This window comes from Ixodes scapularis, unplaced genomic scaffold (assembly GCF_016920785.2).
Source record: "Ixodes scapularis isolate PalLabHiFi unplaced genomic scaffold, ASM1692078v2 PGA_scaffold12__126_contigs__length_90152505, whole genome shotgun sequence".
Classification (NCBI taxonomy): Eukaryota; Metazoa; Arthropoda; class Arachnida; order Ixodida; family Ixodidae; genus Ixodes; species Ixodes scapularis.
In genome coordinates, this window is record NW_024609838.1 from 20,081,713 (window position 1) to 20,099,080 (window position 17,368).

The 17,368-nt window shown below is 47.6% G+C and overlaps 1 protein-coding gene across 5 annotated transcripts in view; it reads right to left on the bottom strand.

Moving 5' to 3' along the window:
- Window positions 1-226: 226 nt before the first annotated feature.
- LOC8030159 overlaps window positions 227-17,368 on the bottom strand; it is a 66,051-nt gene continuing 48,909 nt past the window's right edge. For all 5 annotated transcript variants that reach the window (XM_040505173.2, XM_029971522.4, XM_042289452.1 and 2 more), the window contains one exon: window positions 227-3,189. In XM_040505173.2, coding sequence (XP_040361107.2) covers window positions 3,019-3,189 — 171 coding nt within the window. In that variant the 3' untranslated portion in view covers window positions 227-3,018. The remainder of the gene's footprint in view (window positions 3,190-17,368) is intronic.

A 17,368-nucleotide genomic window follows, 5' to 3' on the forward strand; every position in this document is an offset into this window, starting at 1 on the left:
CAAATAGTCGGCGACAAGCTAGGAATTCAGTAAATACCTTGTTTTCAGCGTGAACGTTTCGCCGTTGATAACACTTTGTCGCACGTGCAGCCCAAACTCGGCAGAAGGCAACAAATGCGTTGTGGAGGCGGAGCTTCTAGAGTATTTCTAACCCGTCGCTGACTATGGTAAGTACCGAGGGCATTACCCCAAGGTACGCTGCAGTGAATGATACCACCGGCAAATGGTTTGTTCAGACATGTATTTTTTTTGAGGGTTTTCTTTTCCTTCCACGGACATATCTAAAGGCACTTCTCACACAATACACTTCCAACAACCTATGTGCCCCATCACACGTCGGAGATATAACCACAGGTTCATAATGACATGGATCGGGCAAAAGTAGTGCTGAAGGAAGTTGTTCGTACAGTGGTGTGCATCATATTTTGAAATGCCGCTTCGAACAAAGTGTACAAGGAGGAGACTGCCACTCTAAGCTGCTCTATTATTTAGGCGATCTCAAGAGTTCTGCACAGTTTGAGAGCATTTTGGCAGTTTTATTTACAGTGCAATGCCTTTCAGGTGTGCAGTACATTTTTTTTAATTGACTGCTGTACTATTCGCCTAGCTTCCGTTTCTAGCTAGATTCAACAGGTGACGTTCGTTTTTCTCTCGTGCAGGGCTTTACATTTTTATGCGTGACTACAATGCTAGTACCTTGAGTTATGTGAACACCGCTGTTTCCCAAAATATCTTCTCTTTTCTTGCAAACTAGATTTCACCCGGCAGCCGCTTTTATACAGGCAGACGTTACGAACCTACTGCACACTGCACACTGTGAGCACAACTCGTTTTGAAGTAACTATACTGGTCACCCCAAAAAACAAAAAATGGTTTGTGCACAGGTTCTCCACTGTGCAAAGTGTGTTTTTTTTTTTTTTCTTTTCAAGATTTGTCTTCCAAAGAAACAAACACTTTCTGTGTATGAAACATATACGTTTCGATAAAACAATGAATACCTGATTTCAAACGCATGTACAAGTGTCTTTTACACATTAAGGGGCAAATCAGTAATGCTCTGCAAAGAGCCAAACTTTTTTCACAACAGTTCCTGAGGCGAAAAGAAGTACAGCTCCCATTTTTTTTTTTTTCATAGAAGCAAAGTCGCTCACCTCTTTGGCACGACTTCTCTTCCGGCATAAAACAGGTAGTAACTAGCAGACAACTGCTAAGAGTCACAAGATGGATGCTGAGAAATATATATACACATCCTCCAAAGATGGTCCTCGATATCGTAAACGGGTCTCGCCAATAAACAAGGGCAAGGAATGTTTCAATACTTTGCACACAATAACAACCTTTGCATTGGGCTTTCATTTTTTTTTTTTTTTAACAACTCATTCAAACAGATTTTGCCTGGATCACTGAACTAATGTAAAAGCAATATTGAAAATTTGCCCGTCGTCTTGCTTGCTTGCATCTTTCTGGCAGCAGAGTCATATATATTGCATTTGGAAGAACAAAGGCACTGCCCTGGCAGAGTGTGATATAGAGACAAGGTGCAACCAAAAGGAGAAACCGACACAAATTAGGCATCCTCTTTTGCACTTGCAGTCTTGGATTCTAAGCCAATCACAGATAGACACTGAATTTTTTTTTTTTTTCTTTGCAGAAAATGTTATTGCGCAGTTCTACATGCAACGTCGGGTTGCTAAATCAAGTTGCATGCAATTCTCCATTGGTCCTTATACATATAGCATATATCACCACTTTACAAATTACCGTACTAAAATCGGGAATAAAAAAAATTGTAACATGCTTTAAAATGAACGAAGCACGAGTTTGACATGGGACTAACACAGTTGTACTAATGCATTGCTTGTGCCTGCAGCAAGCAAACAAAAAAACTATGCACAGAGGCATAGTCTCTCGTGCAGGCTTCTTTTGGCATCCACTAGCTGTCTCGACGGAACACTGCATGCATAATATCCACATTAGCACACGACGCAAACGATCAAGTTTTCACGTCTGAACAATATGCACCTACAGCATCTTTGCCTTAAGTACAATGCGTAATAAGGCCAGAGCTTGCTCAGGGTAAGCTGCTTCAGAGAAGCTCGTGATGATGACATTATTAAGGGCTGTCCAAACAGGACACTTCTTTAATCGTGAGGCGACACAAACTCCATAAAAAGTCGTGGAAGTTGAAGCGGCCGAAGTCCGACAATCCGACGTCTGATCGACCACCACCAAGCAAACGTCACGACTTTCCTCCTCGCTTCCTCCGCTTTTTGGTGACCTCGGTGCTCGTCAGACTCGATGTCGCACGCCAATTGCCAATGCGGGTGGTGTCTGATCTGCCGAGCCCTCGTATCTTTGCCCGTGTTCCAAAATTTACTCAATCTTGCTCCAGGGTAAGAGTTTTACACCTTTGCATTCAAAAACTTACCTGCTTCCAGCAGGAGTCGCGTCGCCTCATGATTTTCGAAGTGTGCCGTTTGGACGGGCCATCAGAAGGTGGTTAACGCGATAAGGAAGAAAGATTTTACGAGGGAGCTTTCAAACAGCTACGGGCACAGACAGGGTGAAAACAGCGGGACGTTTTCTTTCAAACGCCTGGCCTCCGGCACGCGATCAGGTTCGAGGCTTACGATATGCCGAAGCACCGCCAAAGGCAGGAAGTTTGCACCGGAGGAGGGACAACTGGAACTCATCCCTGTCGTTTTCATCCCGTCGATGGTTATAGCATTGGTTATCGTACGTTGCACCGCAGCAGTCGCGCCGTTTGGTTCAAAGGTGACAAGACGTCGAGTAACGTCGAAACGTGGGTGAAGTAGCAGAAGACCCAAACGGCCGCCTTCGATTCCAAGAATGACAAGACGACATTCGCTCCTCAAACCCGACTCTGTCGAGCGGACTCGGAGCACGTCGCAGCTTTCGTACGGAGAGGGAGGGCAGTGTAGACGTATAACTCGACGCACAAAAAAAAAAAAAAAAAAAAAAAACTCGACGGCGGGGGGTCGTTGTGTACGGTGTTCATCACCTTGCGCACGCACAGTATTGTCCGTCCTGTTCGACGAGCACGACCTCGGGCCAGCTCCCGACTTGCCATTCGGGGTAGCGGCTAATACAGTCTTCAGAGCCTGAGAGCGCCGGTCGCACGACGGTCAGCGTTGTGGCCAGTGCATAGCCCAGCAGGTAGAGCTCCGCCTACGACGTTGGAAAAGGAAGCAAGACAAGAAAAACAAGTAAGACAAGGCAGTTACTGTTGTCGGCAGCTGCTTGTCAACCTACGGCGAAGGCCCGACAGATCGAAAATCAGTTTTGCATGCTCCGACGCTGTAATCTAGCCCAAAGGTCCTGTTTACTCAAAAGTATTTAACAGAAAACTTGCCTCAATCAAAAGATTTTAATGGCTCAGTAAGCAGCAGTTAAAACGTTTTGTGCTCATGCGAAAAAAAAAAAGAAAAAGCAGACGTTTTATTAAACAGAAATGACAAAAAGGGTTAAGAAAACAATTCCGACCTTGCAAACCCCTTTGAATTTTTTTTTTTTTTTTTATCAGTTTTTAGTTGTATATTCTTGATTGAGGTAAGCTTGCCCTTTCATATTTTCAAGAAAATAAATGCACCACCCAGATGTGTTTGTGCCCTAAATTATGGCGTGCAAGCGAGCAAAATTAATGTTAGAGATTTATTTAATGTGGGTTTGATTGGTAGGGTTCATGCCGCATGGCAGTTGCACCGCTTTGTTTTATTTCAAGGGACACTGACACCCCCCCCCCCCCAAAATGATTTTATTTGTTGCCAGGATATCCGTTATGGTGTCGGAAGACTACCCAATCAATATTTTGCTACAGCGTCGCACATATTTTCAATAAAGTAAAAAAACACACTGCTCGAAACCGAAGCTGAACTGGGGAGGAAAAAAATATAGAGGAGGAGAAAGTTACCGAGTGTCACGTAACTGTGCAACTTTTTTTTTTTTTCAATAAATGCATTTGCAGCTTTTTACAAGCCATAAAAAATTGGTATATTATTTTCTCTCCATTTTTAGCATTGAGTGCATACCTCGGCGAAGTCACTCACGAACTCGCTCACTCACACTCACTCACGCTCACCGCGTCATGGTGAAGGGCTGTGAATGACTTCGTGAACTCGGACGAAGTCGTGATGTGAAGGGGATGTGACTTTGTGAACGCGGAAGGAGTCGTGATGTGAACGGGCGTGACTCCGTGAACGCGAAAGAATCCGTGATGTGAAGGGGATGTGACTTCGTGAACGCGGAAGGAGTCGTGATGTGAACAGGCGTGACTCCGTGAACTCGGAAGAAGCCGTGATGTGAAGTGGATGTGACTTCGTGAACGCGGAACGAGTCGTGATGCGAAGGGGAGTGACTTCATGAACTCGGAAGGAGCCGTGATGTGACGGGGAGTGACCTCGTGAACTCTGACGCACCCGTGATGCAGTGGTGAAGGACTTCGTGACTCTGGTGTATACGTGATGTGATGGTGAATGAATTCGTGAACTGAATTTGTGATGTGATGGGGACTGAGTTCGTGAACTAGGAGTCAGGACTCAGGAGATGTCCGTATGGATTTGCTTGCGTGTGCGTTCTCTTCGCGACTGATAGCCGACTTGACATTTGGTAGTGTCTGCAGCATGTTGGTGCCCTTACACGCACAAACATACTGTGGCGGTTAGTATAGAGTGCAGACGGAGCAGAAACTTGGAAGGAATTTCTGTTAGAGGCCAGAACGAGATTCGTAGGGGTGGTCTGGTAACGTTTGGGGGAAGCAACTGCAGGGGGCGTTTGCTTTGGAGGACTTTGAGAGAGGATGTGACATTTTGCGTGTGCGACTATGCGCGGCTTAAGAAATCGAAAATGGGGAGGGGACTGTGTATTGCAGACGAAGCGGCACCAGCGCTTCCCAGATGGGGATTGGGGGGAGGGGGGGGGGGATGTTTGGACCGGCACAGACTCAGCGGCGACTCCAACGAGTTTGGCGGGCCTCCGCTCCTCTGCCCCGATACTGCGGGCGTGCGTACCCGCGTCGCGTAGTACATGTGCAGCTTAGCGAACGTTAGGGGGGCTTTGTCTGTGCGCGGCAGACGTTTGAGCCTCCTGCATGGCCGTGGGGTTCCGTTTACGCGGCGCGGCTTGACGGCTCCTCCTTTCGGTGTGTGTGTCTGTGTGTGTCATTGTGTGTGGGGGGCCGGGGAAGGTGTCGTCTTGCCACTGTGCTATTCTGCCACGGGAGGGTTTCTCTTCGCGTTGATTGCATCTGCGTGCGTCCGTGCGCCCATGTTTTTGTCTTTTGTAAGCGCGTGCGTGCGTGCGCGCACCCCTCAAGGAAACACAAATAAAACCGTCTTCCCGGAGCTTGCAGAAGTGTAGTAAGTTGGGCGAGTTGGTTCTGTTCATCATGTTCCCGGAGCTTTTACGCGAGTACTGGTGTGACCCTAACTGGACTATACAATGTTTGTTTTCTCGCTCTCGCTTAATAATGCTTACATATATTCTATGATGCTGGTAATATGCAGCATACGCTCGTTTTTATCCGTCCACACGAAAAAGCGTGCGCTGGATTTGATATGTTTCGGCCGCTTCCGGATTTTTTCAAACACTGTTTAGCATCTAAGATCTCGGGAAGGCTTGACGCTATTCTAGAAAAATCACGGAAGTTTACGGGCTTTATCCATATGCCAGAGAATTATGATAATTTTAAAAATGTGAGGAAGCAGCCGATTGGCATCACGGTTTGTAGCCCACGTCTCCTAACAAGCGCGCGGACATGTCCGTTGCAATAACAGGTGGAGAGGATTGTACGTGCTCTCAGCCGTTTAGGTGGGGGCTTCGCTTGCTGTTGGCGATAATAGTTTTCATCACAGTATTCCTGAGTTCTTGAATTCTAGGAATACGAACAGAGTTCTTCGATTTCCCTTGAACGTGAATATTGACTAAAGAGGTTTTTGTTTCTGTTTATTTGAGCGAAAGTCAGCTACTGGCACGATACTTGTGTGTAAAAGCCGGACCCCATCAGAAATTATGCGACGAACACGTGGCGAAGCTCAATCCACTAAGCAGCCTAGCCTTACTCCGTGAACAGCGCTTCGAACGCGAAGGCGGAGTACGAGTGTTCAAAGATTCTTGATAAAATGACATAAATCTTTTCCAAGGGAGGAGACAGATAGGCCGTCCCCATTTCTGAATTTATCTCTTTTTATGCTAGCTAGTTTTGCATACGAACAATATCGGCCACATTTTGCTGGAGTGCTTTTCATTTAAAATCGAGACCACTCTTCTTACATAAGTGATTAGACATTCGTCTCCTCGTTATTTTCCTGAGCAAGTGACTCATTCAAAAATCTGCTGGGTTTTTTCAACAGCGTCGGAGCGATACGAATGGCTCTCACTTCGATCGGAAGTGAGAGCCCATCACACAGGACCACAAGCAGACCGCGATTGCGTTGTCATCACCGTCATCCTGCTGTTGCAAGCAGGCTACCAGTGAAAAACAAGGTGCGCGGTCAAGGTCGAAGTCAAATTCGAAGTAAGTGTTTATACGACGTGCAAGTAGGGGTACCAAAATGTGTCTTCCGCGCTTGCGAACGTTATCGTGACCCATTGAAAAGAAGTAAATACGAAGAATGGCACAACAGTCAGTGGCCAACATAAAGGGCGCGCACAGAACGCGCGAAGATGAGACAGAAAAGCGCGCGCCGTCATTGGTCAAAACGAGGTGTAAATAGCGGTACGTCAGAGCGTCTGAGGAGTAAACAAACACACGAGGTGCGCAAAGAGCTGAATAAGCCTGTTATTTTTAAAACATGGAAAACTATTGAACCGGGCTGGCCGCGTTTTTTTTTTTTTTTTTTAACTTTCTCCATGCACGTCGCCGTGCTGTTCTGAGGCACGTACCGTCGGTTCACTCAAAGAGCTTTTACTTTCCCACGCTCTTTAGAGCCTGACATTGGACCTTTTTGTCAGATGAGCCGGTGATGTCCAGTTTTTCTGACAGGCTGTGTTCCCCGTCTAGAAGTATGGACGAGCTGTTTACCCGTCCTCCCATCTTGCATCCCACCAGACCTTGTTCCAAAATGACCCTTCTTTTGTAACAAAAACAAAATTAAGAACCTGCCTCTATTCATCTCAAAGACTATGTTTGATGCTCGCTGAAGGCGTCCTCACTGGCTCTGTCTCTTGAAGAAATCACCGGTTATTAAGGGGAGCTGAAGGAGCGAAGACGACCTCTGTTTCCCTTCCCTTCGAGATTAGTTAGCTTGCTTCTCCTTGCCAACGTCGTCTTTAATTTCACTAGAAAAACGATAAACGGTAGGGAGTTCTTGTAGACGGTTTTTGTGCTCGGTAACGATACCCAATAACGATACTATGCATGCACAAAGACGACAGAGGAGTATCGGGTATCCTTACAGGGATTATTGGAACAATACACAAAACTCCCTAGTTTCTTAGACGTGTAAATAGGAAGTATAAGCACTTACTTAATTCGTCCCCAACACGCTCGTTTGTGATTAGTGCTTTTGTGTTTCAAGCTTGGGGTAAGCTTTTGTGTTTCAAGCTTGAGGCAACCTGTAGGTACAAAGTTTGACCTTGCCAAGTGTAGGGAAAAGTTCGCTGTTCAGGTTTTTCCTTTTACGTCCTTTGTCGACCCGTTGTGACCTGTTATTTTTTGTTACGGGTTACGTGTGGAGTCTGTCGGTTTTGGTTTTAAGGAGCCTTTTTGTTTTTGTTTTAAGGAGCATCTCTGTTACGCCCGATGCGCTACCACCGCGCCGTAACGTAACAGAGATGAGTTCATGCATTGGTGAATATGTCGCCGAAATTATGTTCTGGCTATAACGAACCAACGAACTCATCTCTGTTACGTCACGGTGAGGTGGTCGCGCGTCGGGCGCACTTCCGGTCTGGGGCTGAAGGCGGAAGGTTCTATGCGAGACGTGTATTCTAGGGTTGTATTAAAAAAAAACTGACAAAAACTTGCCTTCTCGCCAAAACGCCGCGACTGAGGCTGTACCAAGAGAGTCGAGAAAGGTTTGAAGATCAGTTTTCATGTGCTCGGTTCGTCCGAGAACGTGGATATGTGCCGTGAAAATGGAAAACCAGTCGCCGTCGGACCACGATTGCTTGGGCGGGAAGCAGTTTGGGTTAAATTCACGGATACTTGTTGTCATCTGATTTATTTGTTTTGTTCCGTCATGAAAGCGGGAATACCGCCAAGTTGTTGGGACCGCCTGCATGCGGACGTTCAGTGCGTCTTCAAGATTGAACGGCCGCCTGATCGCTCGAACTGTTGTCTGCTCTTTCAAACGCTTCTGCTTGTCGTCTGCTCTTTTAGACGACACCGGCCCGTGGACCAAATGTTGGCCCGGTACTTGCGATAAGAAGTGAGTGCAGGCCTCAAAATACTTAAGATTGAAAATTGGTAAGCAGGCTCGATGTAAAGAGTGGATACAAGGAGATATTGATCGTTGTTACCAGTGACCATCAACGACTTGTTATGCCTCATTCACTTGGTCCGATTCTGCTTGCGATTTTCAGTATCGATGTTGAACATCTCAGCCACGGTTCACGCTGTTGTAACCCGAGCGACGTCATGACTGAAAATCGCGACCGAAATTTCATCATGCGAATCAGGCTTTAGCGTACCCTCTGCGGCGTCCACGCGGAATGAATCGCCGCATGTCACATTATTCACGCGAAGGTTTGTGGTGTAGCGAGCCTCGGTAATTTTGCTGAGGCTGCTCAAATAGTCAGGCATTGCCAGGAAGACATAGAATCAACAATTCCAACGCAGAAAAGTGCACGGGGACTCACACCACCGCCGACAACAACGCAATTCAATGGTTTGTTTATCGGCGACGCGGCGAGCTTCTTGCCCACACCCCATCGCGCATGCGCGGCGCCGGTGGCGTCGGCGAGGAGCGCTCCAACTTGTTTGTAAACATGAGTTGGTGTATAAAATATAGTGGAAAAATGATGTGAAATGAGGTGCCACTGAGCACCACGTTTTACATGCTCACGTCACGTCATGTGAGTATATAACGTTAGAAAATTCATTTTTAAGTCTAGATACTTCTAGTCCTTGTCATTCGCAGAGTTTTCTCCGTAGGTAGCAGCCGCCTGCATTACTGGTGTTCTCGCGGAAAGTGGCGCACTAGCTCCCAATCAATCGCACAGAGTGCCATCCTGAATGAAAGCAATGCCAAGGGGTGAAACTGGAAGACCCGGTCCTCTAATAAAACGCTTCATAGAGATTCCCGCTTCAAGAACTTGCGTCCCATCAAGTTTCCGAGTCTATTATATTCACGAACACTGCCCCGTCGGACTTTAGCAAATGATTGACTCTTTGTCCAACAGATGTTTAGTCGAACTGTGGTAAAGTTTGAAGGTGGGCCAGTCGGTGTATAGTGCACAGTCTTTGTAAGGAAGCAAGTAGAGGACAGACAGCGCTGTGTCACGTGTTGCTGTTCTACCTGTGTGTGTGTCCTTTTGCGCCGCGGTTCCTTTCATGTTTAGTCGAACGTAGCTTCAGATGCGTAGGAGTTTAACGAAATACGGAAACATGCCGCCCACAGGTATCAACGTAGGTGTAGCGTGCCAAGTACGTTCAGCACATTGCGCTATTGTACTTATATTCATTGACCGGTGAAGACCGCAGTGCAAGGCCTGCCTGCAGCGCGAGGTTTCTAGTCTCCGGGTCACCACTGCGCATCCTACTGTTGGGGCTGGTGTACGTTCTCTGTGCCTCGACTCTCGAGGCATGGGTATTCCGCGCGCCCCGACAACTTCGTCTTTTATTGATTTCGTATGCATGTTGTTTTCGTGGACCTGCGTCACCAGAAAAGCACAAGCTTGCAAGCGCAGCGAATGCTCGGCGGAAGGGAGCGAGCGCGCGCTGGGGGCTTCGAACTGCAGTCTTAACCAAGTTAAGAATGCAGTAAGCTCCGCATTTTGCGTGAGCCCACTACAGTATAATTAGGGCTCCGCGTTTTCCAATAAACGCTATGAAATCCGAAGAACACTTGCCGTTAGAACTTTTGCCGATTCGGGTGTATCCAAAAAAAAAAAAAAAAAAAAAAAAAAAACGAATATTTGGGGCTGCCAGAAGCAATAACGCCGACAGGTCTTCATATTTCCCCGGAATTTACAACAAGCTTTACGTTTGTCATCTTTTCTAATTGCAACGTATTAACTTATCCCGTTATCATAGAAACGAGGTAGCTTCTCTTACGACCACAGTCGAAGACTCGCATATGAAAAGGCTGATTTACTAAATTCGCAAAGTGCTGTTTTCTAAATTTAATTCGCACCGCCGAAGAAGCCGACAAACTCCGAATTTTGTATACCATTAAAGAAAGCTCCGAGAAACACCTCGAATTCATTGTAAAGAAATTGCAGTGGCTTAGCTCGGCTATGCCAGGATATACGTAGCGTAAGCTTAGGTTCAGCTGGTTATTCTTAGCTTTCCTGGTTGTCTAGGATTAGCTTGATTATCATGCTTACTGCTGCTTCAGTGACACAGACGGTTTACGGATTATGTGACTACTTCGGGATCCGCTGAGTTAAGCTCCTCCGCTCTTCTTATTGCGGAGGAGGCGCCGTGTAACCGAGCCTTCGGTTGCACGTCAAAAGATCCCCAGATGGTCCAAATTAATCCTCCGCTGGGGCGTGCCAGATGCCCGTCATTGGTTTGGCAAGCTGTGCGCCGTGCTATGTATCAAGTAACCAAGCTGCCGCCTAGAACAACCGGACAGCGCGAGCCATGATCTCGAGCGGGTCCATGCGCGCGGCGCGTGCATCGGGGACTGACACGTGTGACGTCACTGCTCCTCGCGCATACGCAGCACGGCTCGCCAGAAGCCACGCGAAACTGCTCAACCTCGGCCGGTGTAGCCTACGCTACAAAATAAACTCCGAAAAACACGCTCCGATTCTATTCAAAAATGAACTCCGAAAATACAGTACGCTACATATAATACGAGTCTATGCGCAGCCAAACCCCGGCGTAAAACAACGAGCGCGAGGCGCGCGTGAGTCGCACGCCTCGCCTCGGTTCAAAGCTGAGAAAAGTGGAGTCGACCGCCATCATTAGTTATCTCGACTGCATTTCGCTCAAAGTAGGTCGAGCGACACGAACACGCTTAAGGCCGGTTCAGACACTTGCGTTTGAGTGCGTTTGACTGCGTTGCGTCGAGTGCGGAAAGCTAGTCACCGGTACATCTGTGCTTCGTATGAAGCATGGAATCCAATCCAAGAAATCATCTTGGCACGCGATATAAGCAGCAGGGATGCCCTGGTTTCTCGCTGCCGCAACGCAGTCAAACGCAGTCAAACGCAACTGTCTGAACCAGGCTTTAGAAGTAAACATATTGCTTTGAGGTGAATGATCCAATGAGTGGTTTAATTAATGATGAGGTGTACCCTGACCAACGGGTTCAAATAAAACACAGATTTCATTGCTTCGGCAAGCTGCAGGTCGCCTCTTTAAGAGGTTTTTCAGGGGAGGCACTTACTTTTTTATTTATTTGTTTAACTGGCATACCCTCAGGGCCATCGGCATTACAGATTTGAGCGGGAGTTAGGAGAGAACAGAACAAAGCTGTACACTTTGGAGCTCAGTCTGAGCTGTGTAGATTATTTACGGCAATTTTAAACATATAGTAAGTGGCAATTGTGGCAACAGATGTGGGAAGGTAGTTCCAGTCCACTGAAAGTTTTGGGCATGGATGACTCTTGTTTTGGAATGTCTACTTTATATATATGTGATGAAATCCGTGACAAAATATTAGACGGGTGATTCAGAGGTCGGTTGTGAAGTATTGCGTTATTATGGTATCTCTTATGAAAGTGACATCATCGCGCTATTTTACGACGTAAAGTGAGGTAGGCAACGATAGGCTGGTTGCCATGGATCATAATTATTAAGATAAAACACACAGAACAATTTTGTACTGATCGAACGACGGTTTAGCGAGCGAAACCTGGCCCATGACGTTTCATCGAATGAAACTTTAGCGAATGGCGGCGTTCATTCGACCGAATAGATAAAATGGAGGCCGCCGCCGTCCTGTTTTCGAGCTTGGCGAACCTTTGGCGATGGACGCTCGAACTTGAGTTCATATTATTTTCCCCAAACTATAGCAAAGCTATCGTTCCGAACAGACCGACTGGCGCGGTCTGTTTGGATGCCCAGTTTGCCGCCCCTACAAATCCCTAAACGTCGACTCGCGTTTGTGATCTCTATTCGCTAAAATGTAATTCGCTAAAACGTCTTCGTTCATATAATATGGACTCTTATTAATGTTTGTAAGATGTTTCACAAAAATCGTGCACGCAGGTTCGTGTCTGTCTCCTTTTTGCCCCCTCGGCGAGCGGTCGTTGGCAAAAATATAAGCGCCTTCTTTTTTTTTCGTAGAAATAACCGTGCGCAACAAAAGTAAAAAAAAAAAAAAAAAAAGAAAAGCAGTCCAGAAGATTTTGAGGTGGGGTCACCTCCACAATCACAACGCCGACAACCAGGCGCAGTCTAGGGAGCCTTCATGTGCGCTTTGCTAGGGTGATGCCACCCTTTGTAATACCGCTCGCCGACAAACCAGCAGCCATTTTGGTTCTGGGCATCCGTGGGGCTTATAACTCTCCCGGAAACAAGCACCTTATCTCACAAGTTCGGAGCAGGGAAGTCAAGAAGCCGCTCGCTCTCCACAGCATGCGCGCTCGATGAAGAAAGCGCGAAACAAAACGAAAATAAAAGAAACGGGACAACAAAACTAAAAGCCAGAGGGAACTAGCTAAACAAACAAAATGACAAGAACAGGGTGCGTCGCCCGGCCCAGCCCAATACACCCCCCCCCCCCCATACATACACACACATAGACACACACTGACACACACATCTGGAGCCGTCAGCGCCGGTGCGAAAGAACTTCGAGGGTGGCTGAGAGCCGGAGGCAGTGGCGGTGGCCGCGGCTGCAGGGGCCGACGCCGCTTTCCGTGACCTCGGTGACTCGGTGAATGGCTGTGACTCGGTGAACGGCTGTGACTCGGTGAAGGGCCGTGAAGTCGAACCGGTCGAACGACTTCATGAACGGGATCAGTTCACGGACGTGAGGGGAACGACTTGCTGAACTCGATGAGCTCGTGATGGGAGGGTGAGCGACTTCGTGAATTCAGAGTTGGCGGTGATGGGATGGGGAATGCTTCATGAACTCTATAGGATTCGTGATGTGACGGTGAAGTACTTCGTGAACTTGCCGGATTCGTGAAGTGACGGTGAATGACTTTGTGAGTTCAGAGATTGCGGTGACGTGATGGGGATGAGTTTGTTGTCCGGTTGAACTCCGTGATGTGAATGGCGGTGACTTTTGGACGTCGGTGTACTTTGTGATGTGAAGGGCCGCGAATATTAGACATCGGTGTACTCTGTGATGTGAAGGGCTGTGACGTTTGGACATCGGTGTACTTTGTGATGTGAAATGCCGTGACTCTTAGACGTCGGTGTACTCTGTGGTGTGAAAGGCTGTGACTTTTGGACGTCGATGTACTTTGTGATGTGAAGGGCTGTGACTTTTGGATGTTGCTGTAATTAGTGATGTGATGGTGAGTGAGTGGGTTCGGAAATGCCGACCTATGATTGAGTGTGTGCCCTCAATGAGCCATGACTTTGATTAGCTTTGGTGGTTGTGCCTAACCCACAGCAAACGGCATGTGACCACGTAAAAGCGAGACAGCGCGACTCAAACCAGCCAGTTCTCGATCGGCGGTTTTCGGGTAAAAAGAGAATGAATTTCGAGCCGCTAATTCGGTTCTGGGTTAGTTGGGTTTTCACATGTCATGTACAAGTAAAAACCTTGGCGAGCATGAATGTCCATGTCCCTTTAAGGAATGTCGGAAGATTCGAAACTTGGCGGGTGAGTGCTGACTGGCTGCATCGGGAGGCAGCGCTCCGTTGCTGCTTGTAAAAACGCAGCCACGAGAATAAGTGCACAGACTTTGTTTCCTGTTGGCAAAAGGGCGAAACTGGAGCTGCGCCCAGAGTACCGGAACTCCGTTCCCCGATTTTCTTGCGAACACGGCCATTTGTGGTGCGGAGTGGGAGCAGTTGGCGGTCGTTGCGATTCCGAAATTCAACTTCCTGAGCTTTGGATACCGTGTTGGGAAGCTGAGACTTTTTTGTGAAAATGGTGTTTTCACTATGCAGTTAGTATACAAGCCTCACTACTTTGTGTTGCACCGATTAAAAGCAGATTGCTTGCACATGTGAATACTGCGATTGTAACATACTGTAAACAACTTTATTCTTGCGGGCTCAATATTTCACAAATGTTTAAAGAGTGTGGGTTTCAGGGAAAATTACATGGGCGCAAAATTTCGTGAACTGGCGTGGTACGATACGTGTCCGTTACCGTGGGGCGATACGTTCGTGAGGTAAATTTCATGCTACGACTTTTAAATCCTGAAATTAACAAAATTGAGGTCCTTGCGAAAATTATGCCACTTACAGTATACGCCCGAGTGGGAGGCTGTTTCAATGCGCTTGGCAACAAATCAAACAAGAAATCTAACACCCGTAACAAATTTGCACAATTAGAAAAAAACAACAAAAAAACCCAAGAAAACAGCGACCTGCAGTTAAACATTTTTATACCGAATGCCTCTAAAGGGCGGTTCAAACAGACCCGGAATACGGAACCCGGGAGCCGGAACCCGTACTGACGTAATCACTTCCGGCTCCCGTTTACAGCGCTGACGTCACGGTTTGGTTTGAACGGCGCGCGGCGCGGGTCTCCGTATACGGGAGTGACGTCACGGCGGCTCCCCAGGCAACCAATCAGCGGCTGTCGTCAAGCCGGGTTGTCGCCCGGCCCAGGGAGCCCGGGTAGCCCGGGCGCCTAGGCGAGCGGGCGCTTCGTCTCGTAGAGCGGCTCTCGCTTTGTTTCGTGATGGCGTCCTCTCGGCAGGATCCCGGCTACGAAGCTCGAATTGCCTCACTTATGAACCTTTGTGTAATGAGGTGCGTCACAAATGCAAGAACTATCACCTGGCGTCGGCTGACTACTTTCGCGGCTGCGTGTGAGCAGTACCTACGGAGCGTGAAGAAAAAGAAGAAGCGAAAGGCCGTCCGCGAGCTCCTGAAGCCTCGAAAAATGCTCGACGAGTATGCCACCATCGTGAGACTACAGTCTTACAGTGTTGCGAGACAGACGTTCGAAGACCCCGACGACCGGGAATTCTTTGAGTGCTTCCGAATGTCACGAGCAAGGTAGGGTGCGCTGCTTTTTATTTTGGATTATTTTCATGTTATATATCAAGTGGCGTTCCACATGGGCCCGCGCGTCGCTCGCAGGAATACTCACCTGAAGCGTGCGCTCCCGCAGTGAAAGCACGTTTATGTCATTTTTAACGCGGCAGGATTACGAGAGCAGCTTTTGTAACAGTCACATGCTTGTCAAATTTTACTGCGTCTGTGCTATAAAAAAAATAGCAATAGCATGCACATGTGCAGCTCGTACGACACTCTTTCGGTCCACAAAATCTGGTCACTGTGTTGTGCTCCTTTGAGTGCATGAATGAGGGAAGCCCGTTGTGCTTCCTTGTCCTTTGTGCCAGCTAGGATGTGTGCTTACAAGCTTTCTGCACGAAAGCTCGCGCTGCAGAACCCAGGGATATTGGGTTCAATCCCCACCCCTGCCCGTTTCGATCTGGATGAGCATCGTACCAGCAGACGTTCGTGTTTCACTACTGCGTGACGGGTGTTAAAGACCCTAGGCTAGCGGTCGTACAGCACTGCCTAAAAACTGGTCCACAGCGCGTACCAGTGTCGTTGGCCTTTTTAACCTTTTAAATGTCAGATGTAGCTCGCACGCACAATGGTTGCAGCTAACACGTAGCCAGAATTTTGTTTCGAGGGGGAGGAGATTTTTTTTGGTCGCAGAGTGCCCGAGGCTGGTAAAACATTGTTTATAAAAAATTAAAAAAAAATGAACAAATGAGTTGCTTCATTACAATTGTAGTGAACAAGCATGCCCTCAAAGCTGGAAGCTTAGCACATTTGCTTATTAATAACATCCCACTGCCTTTCCGGTCTCTTTGCAGCCAGCAAGCCAACCACCGCCTGCCTCTACAAACGGCCTTTCTAAAGGCCACTCACATTTGCATTGAAGAGGCCGTTTCATCGGGTTGCAACCACCTCCCGTGTCTCCGAAACCGTGTCAATAAATTATTAAAAGCAGTATCGAGTTCTTTCACTTGTCCCGGTCCTTGTGGTCGCTACGATACCTGTCGTAGATCCAGGGGTACCGCTAAACTAGCTAACTAGTCCATAGGCTTTCTCGGGTACAACAAACGCAGCGGCACTCTTCTTTGCAGCTTGAGCTGCTTTCCTCGCGTCGGAGACGGGCGGGAAGTTCATCACCGGAGCTTTTCTTGCAAGCAAGCACGGAGCAACTGAGGCATTCGCACGCGGAACAACGTGAACGCCGGTGGCAGGGAGGGCAAAGGAGGGAAGCGCGCCGCGCTGATTGGCCGCGGAGAAAATATGGAAACCTACGTCACGACCCGGGAAGGAGAAAGTTGAAAAAATTTCAACTCTTCAATCCGGGTGCCGGAAGTCGTATTTACGTCACCGCCCGTTTGGAGAGAGCGCTGACGTCACTATGGGTTCCGGCACCCGGGTTTCAGTCCGGGTCTGTTTGAACCGGGATTAACACAAAAACTCACTTCTAACGAAGTAAAATAAAGTCCCGGCCAGTCTCCTATGTGTTCAACGTGTTTCTCTGACTACTACAATGAATTCTTGTTGAACGAGGTAATTGCACGGCACCACAAAACAATAATGATTGGTATCGCAAATTTTCTAGGTAAAAAGCAAATGTCTTCAAGTATATTGTAGCTTTCAAGTGACGCGTGTAGAGTACGAATACTTCGGCAGCCGTGAACTTAGAACGCCGCGCGTTCTAGGTTTCGGATATAAATAATTTATTAGAGTGCAACTTTCTGTCTACGCACAACCACGAGCGCACGTGCATACTTTTGATTTGCTCACACCGCTGAAAACGCACCACTCCACACCGAGATAAGTTTGTACAGTCTTCCCGACCCGAAACTCCAAAAAGATTGTGATGTGAAACTGGTAAAGCAATGACAGTTCTTGTTAAAAAAAAAAAAAAAAAAAAAAAAAAAAAAAAAAAAAAAAAGCCATTGCAGGAAAAGAAATGCGCACCCCTCTTTGTGCCGGGCAGATGGGAAAAAGAACCGAGTCGACTCGGTTGTGCACCTCTCCCCATCCTCGCTCCACTACAGCTGTTGCGTGCCGAGCGCATGGCCGATTCAGCCGCGCCCGTTTCTATATGCCATTTAGTTATTATGC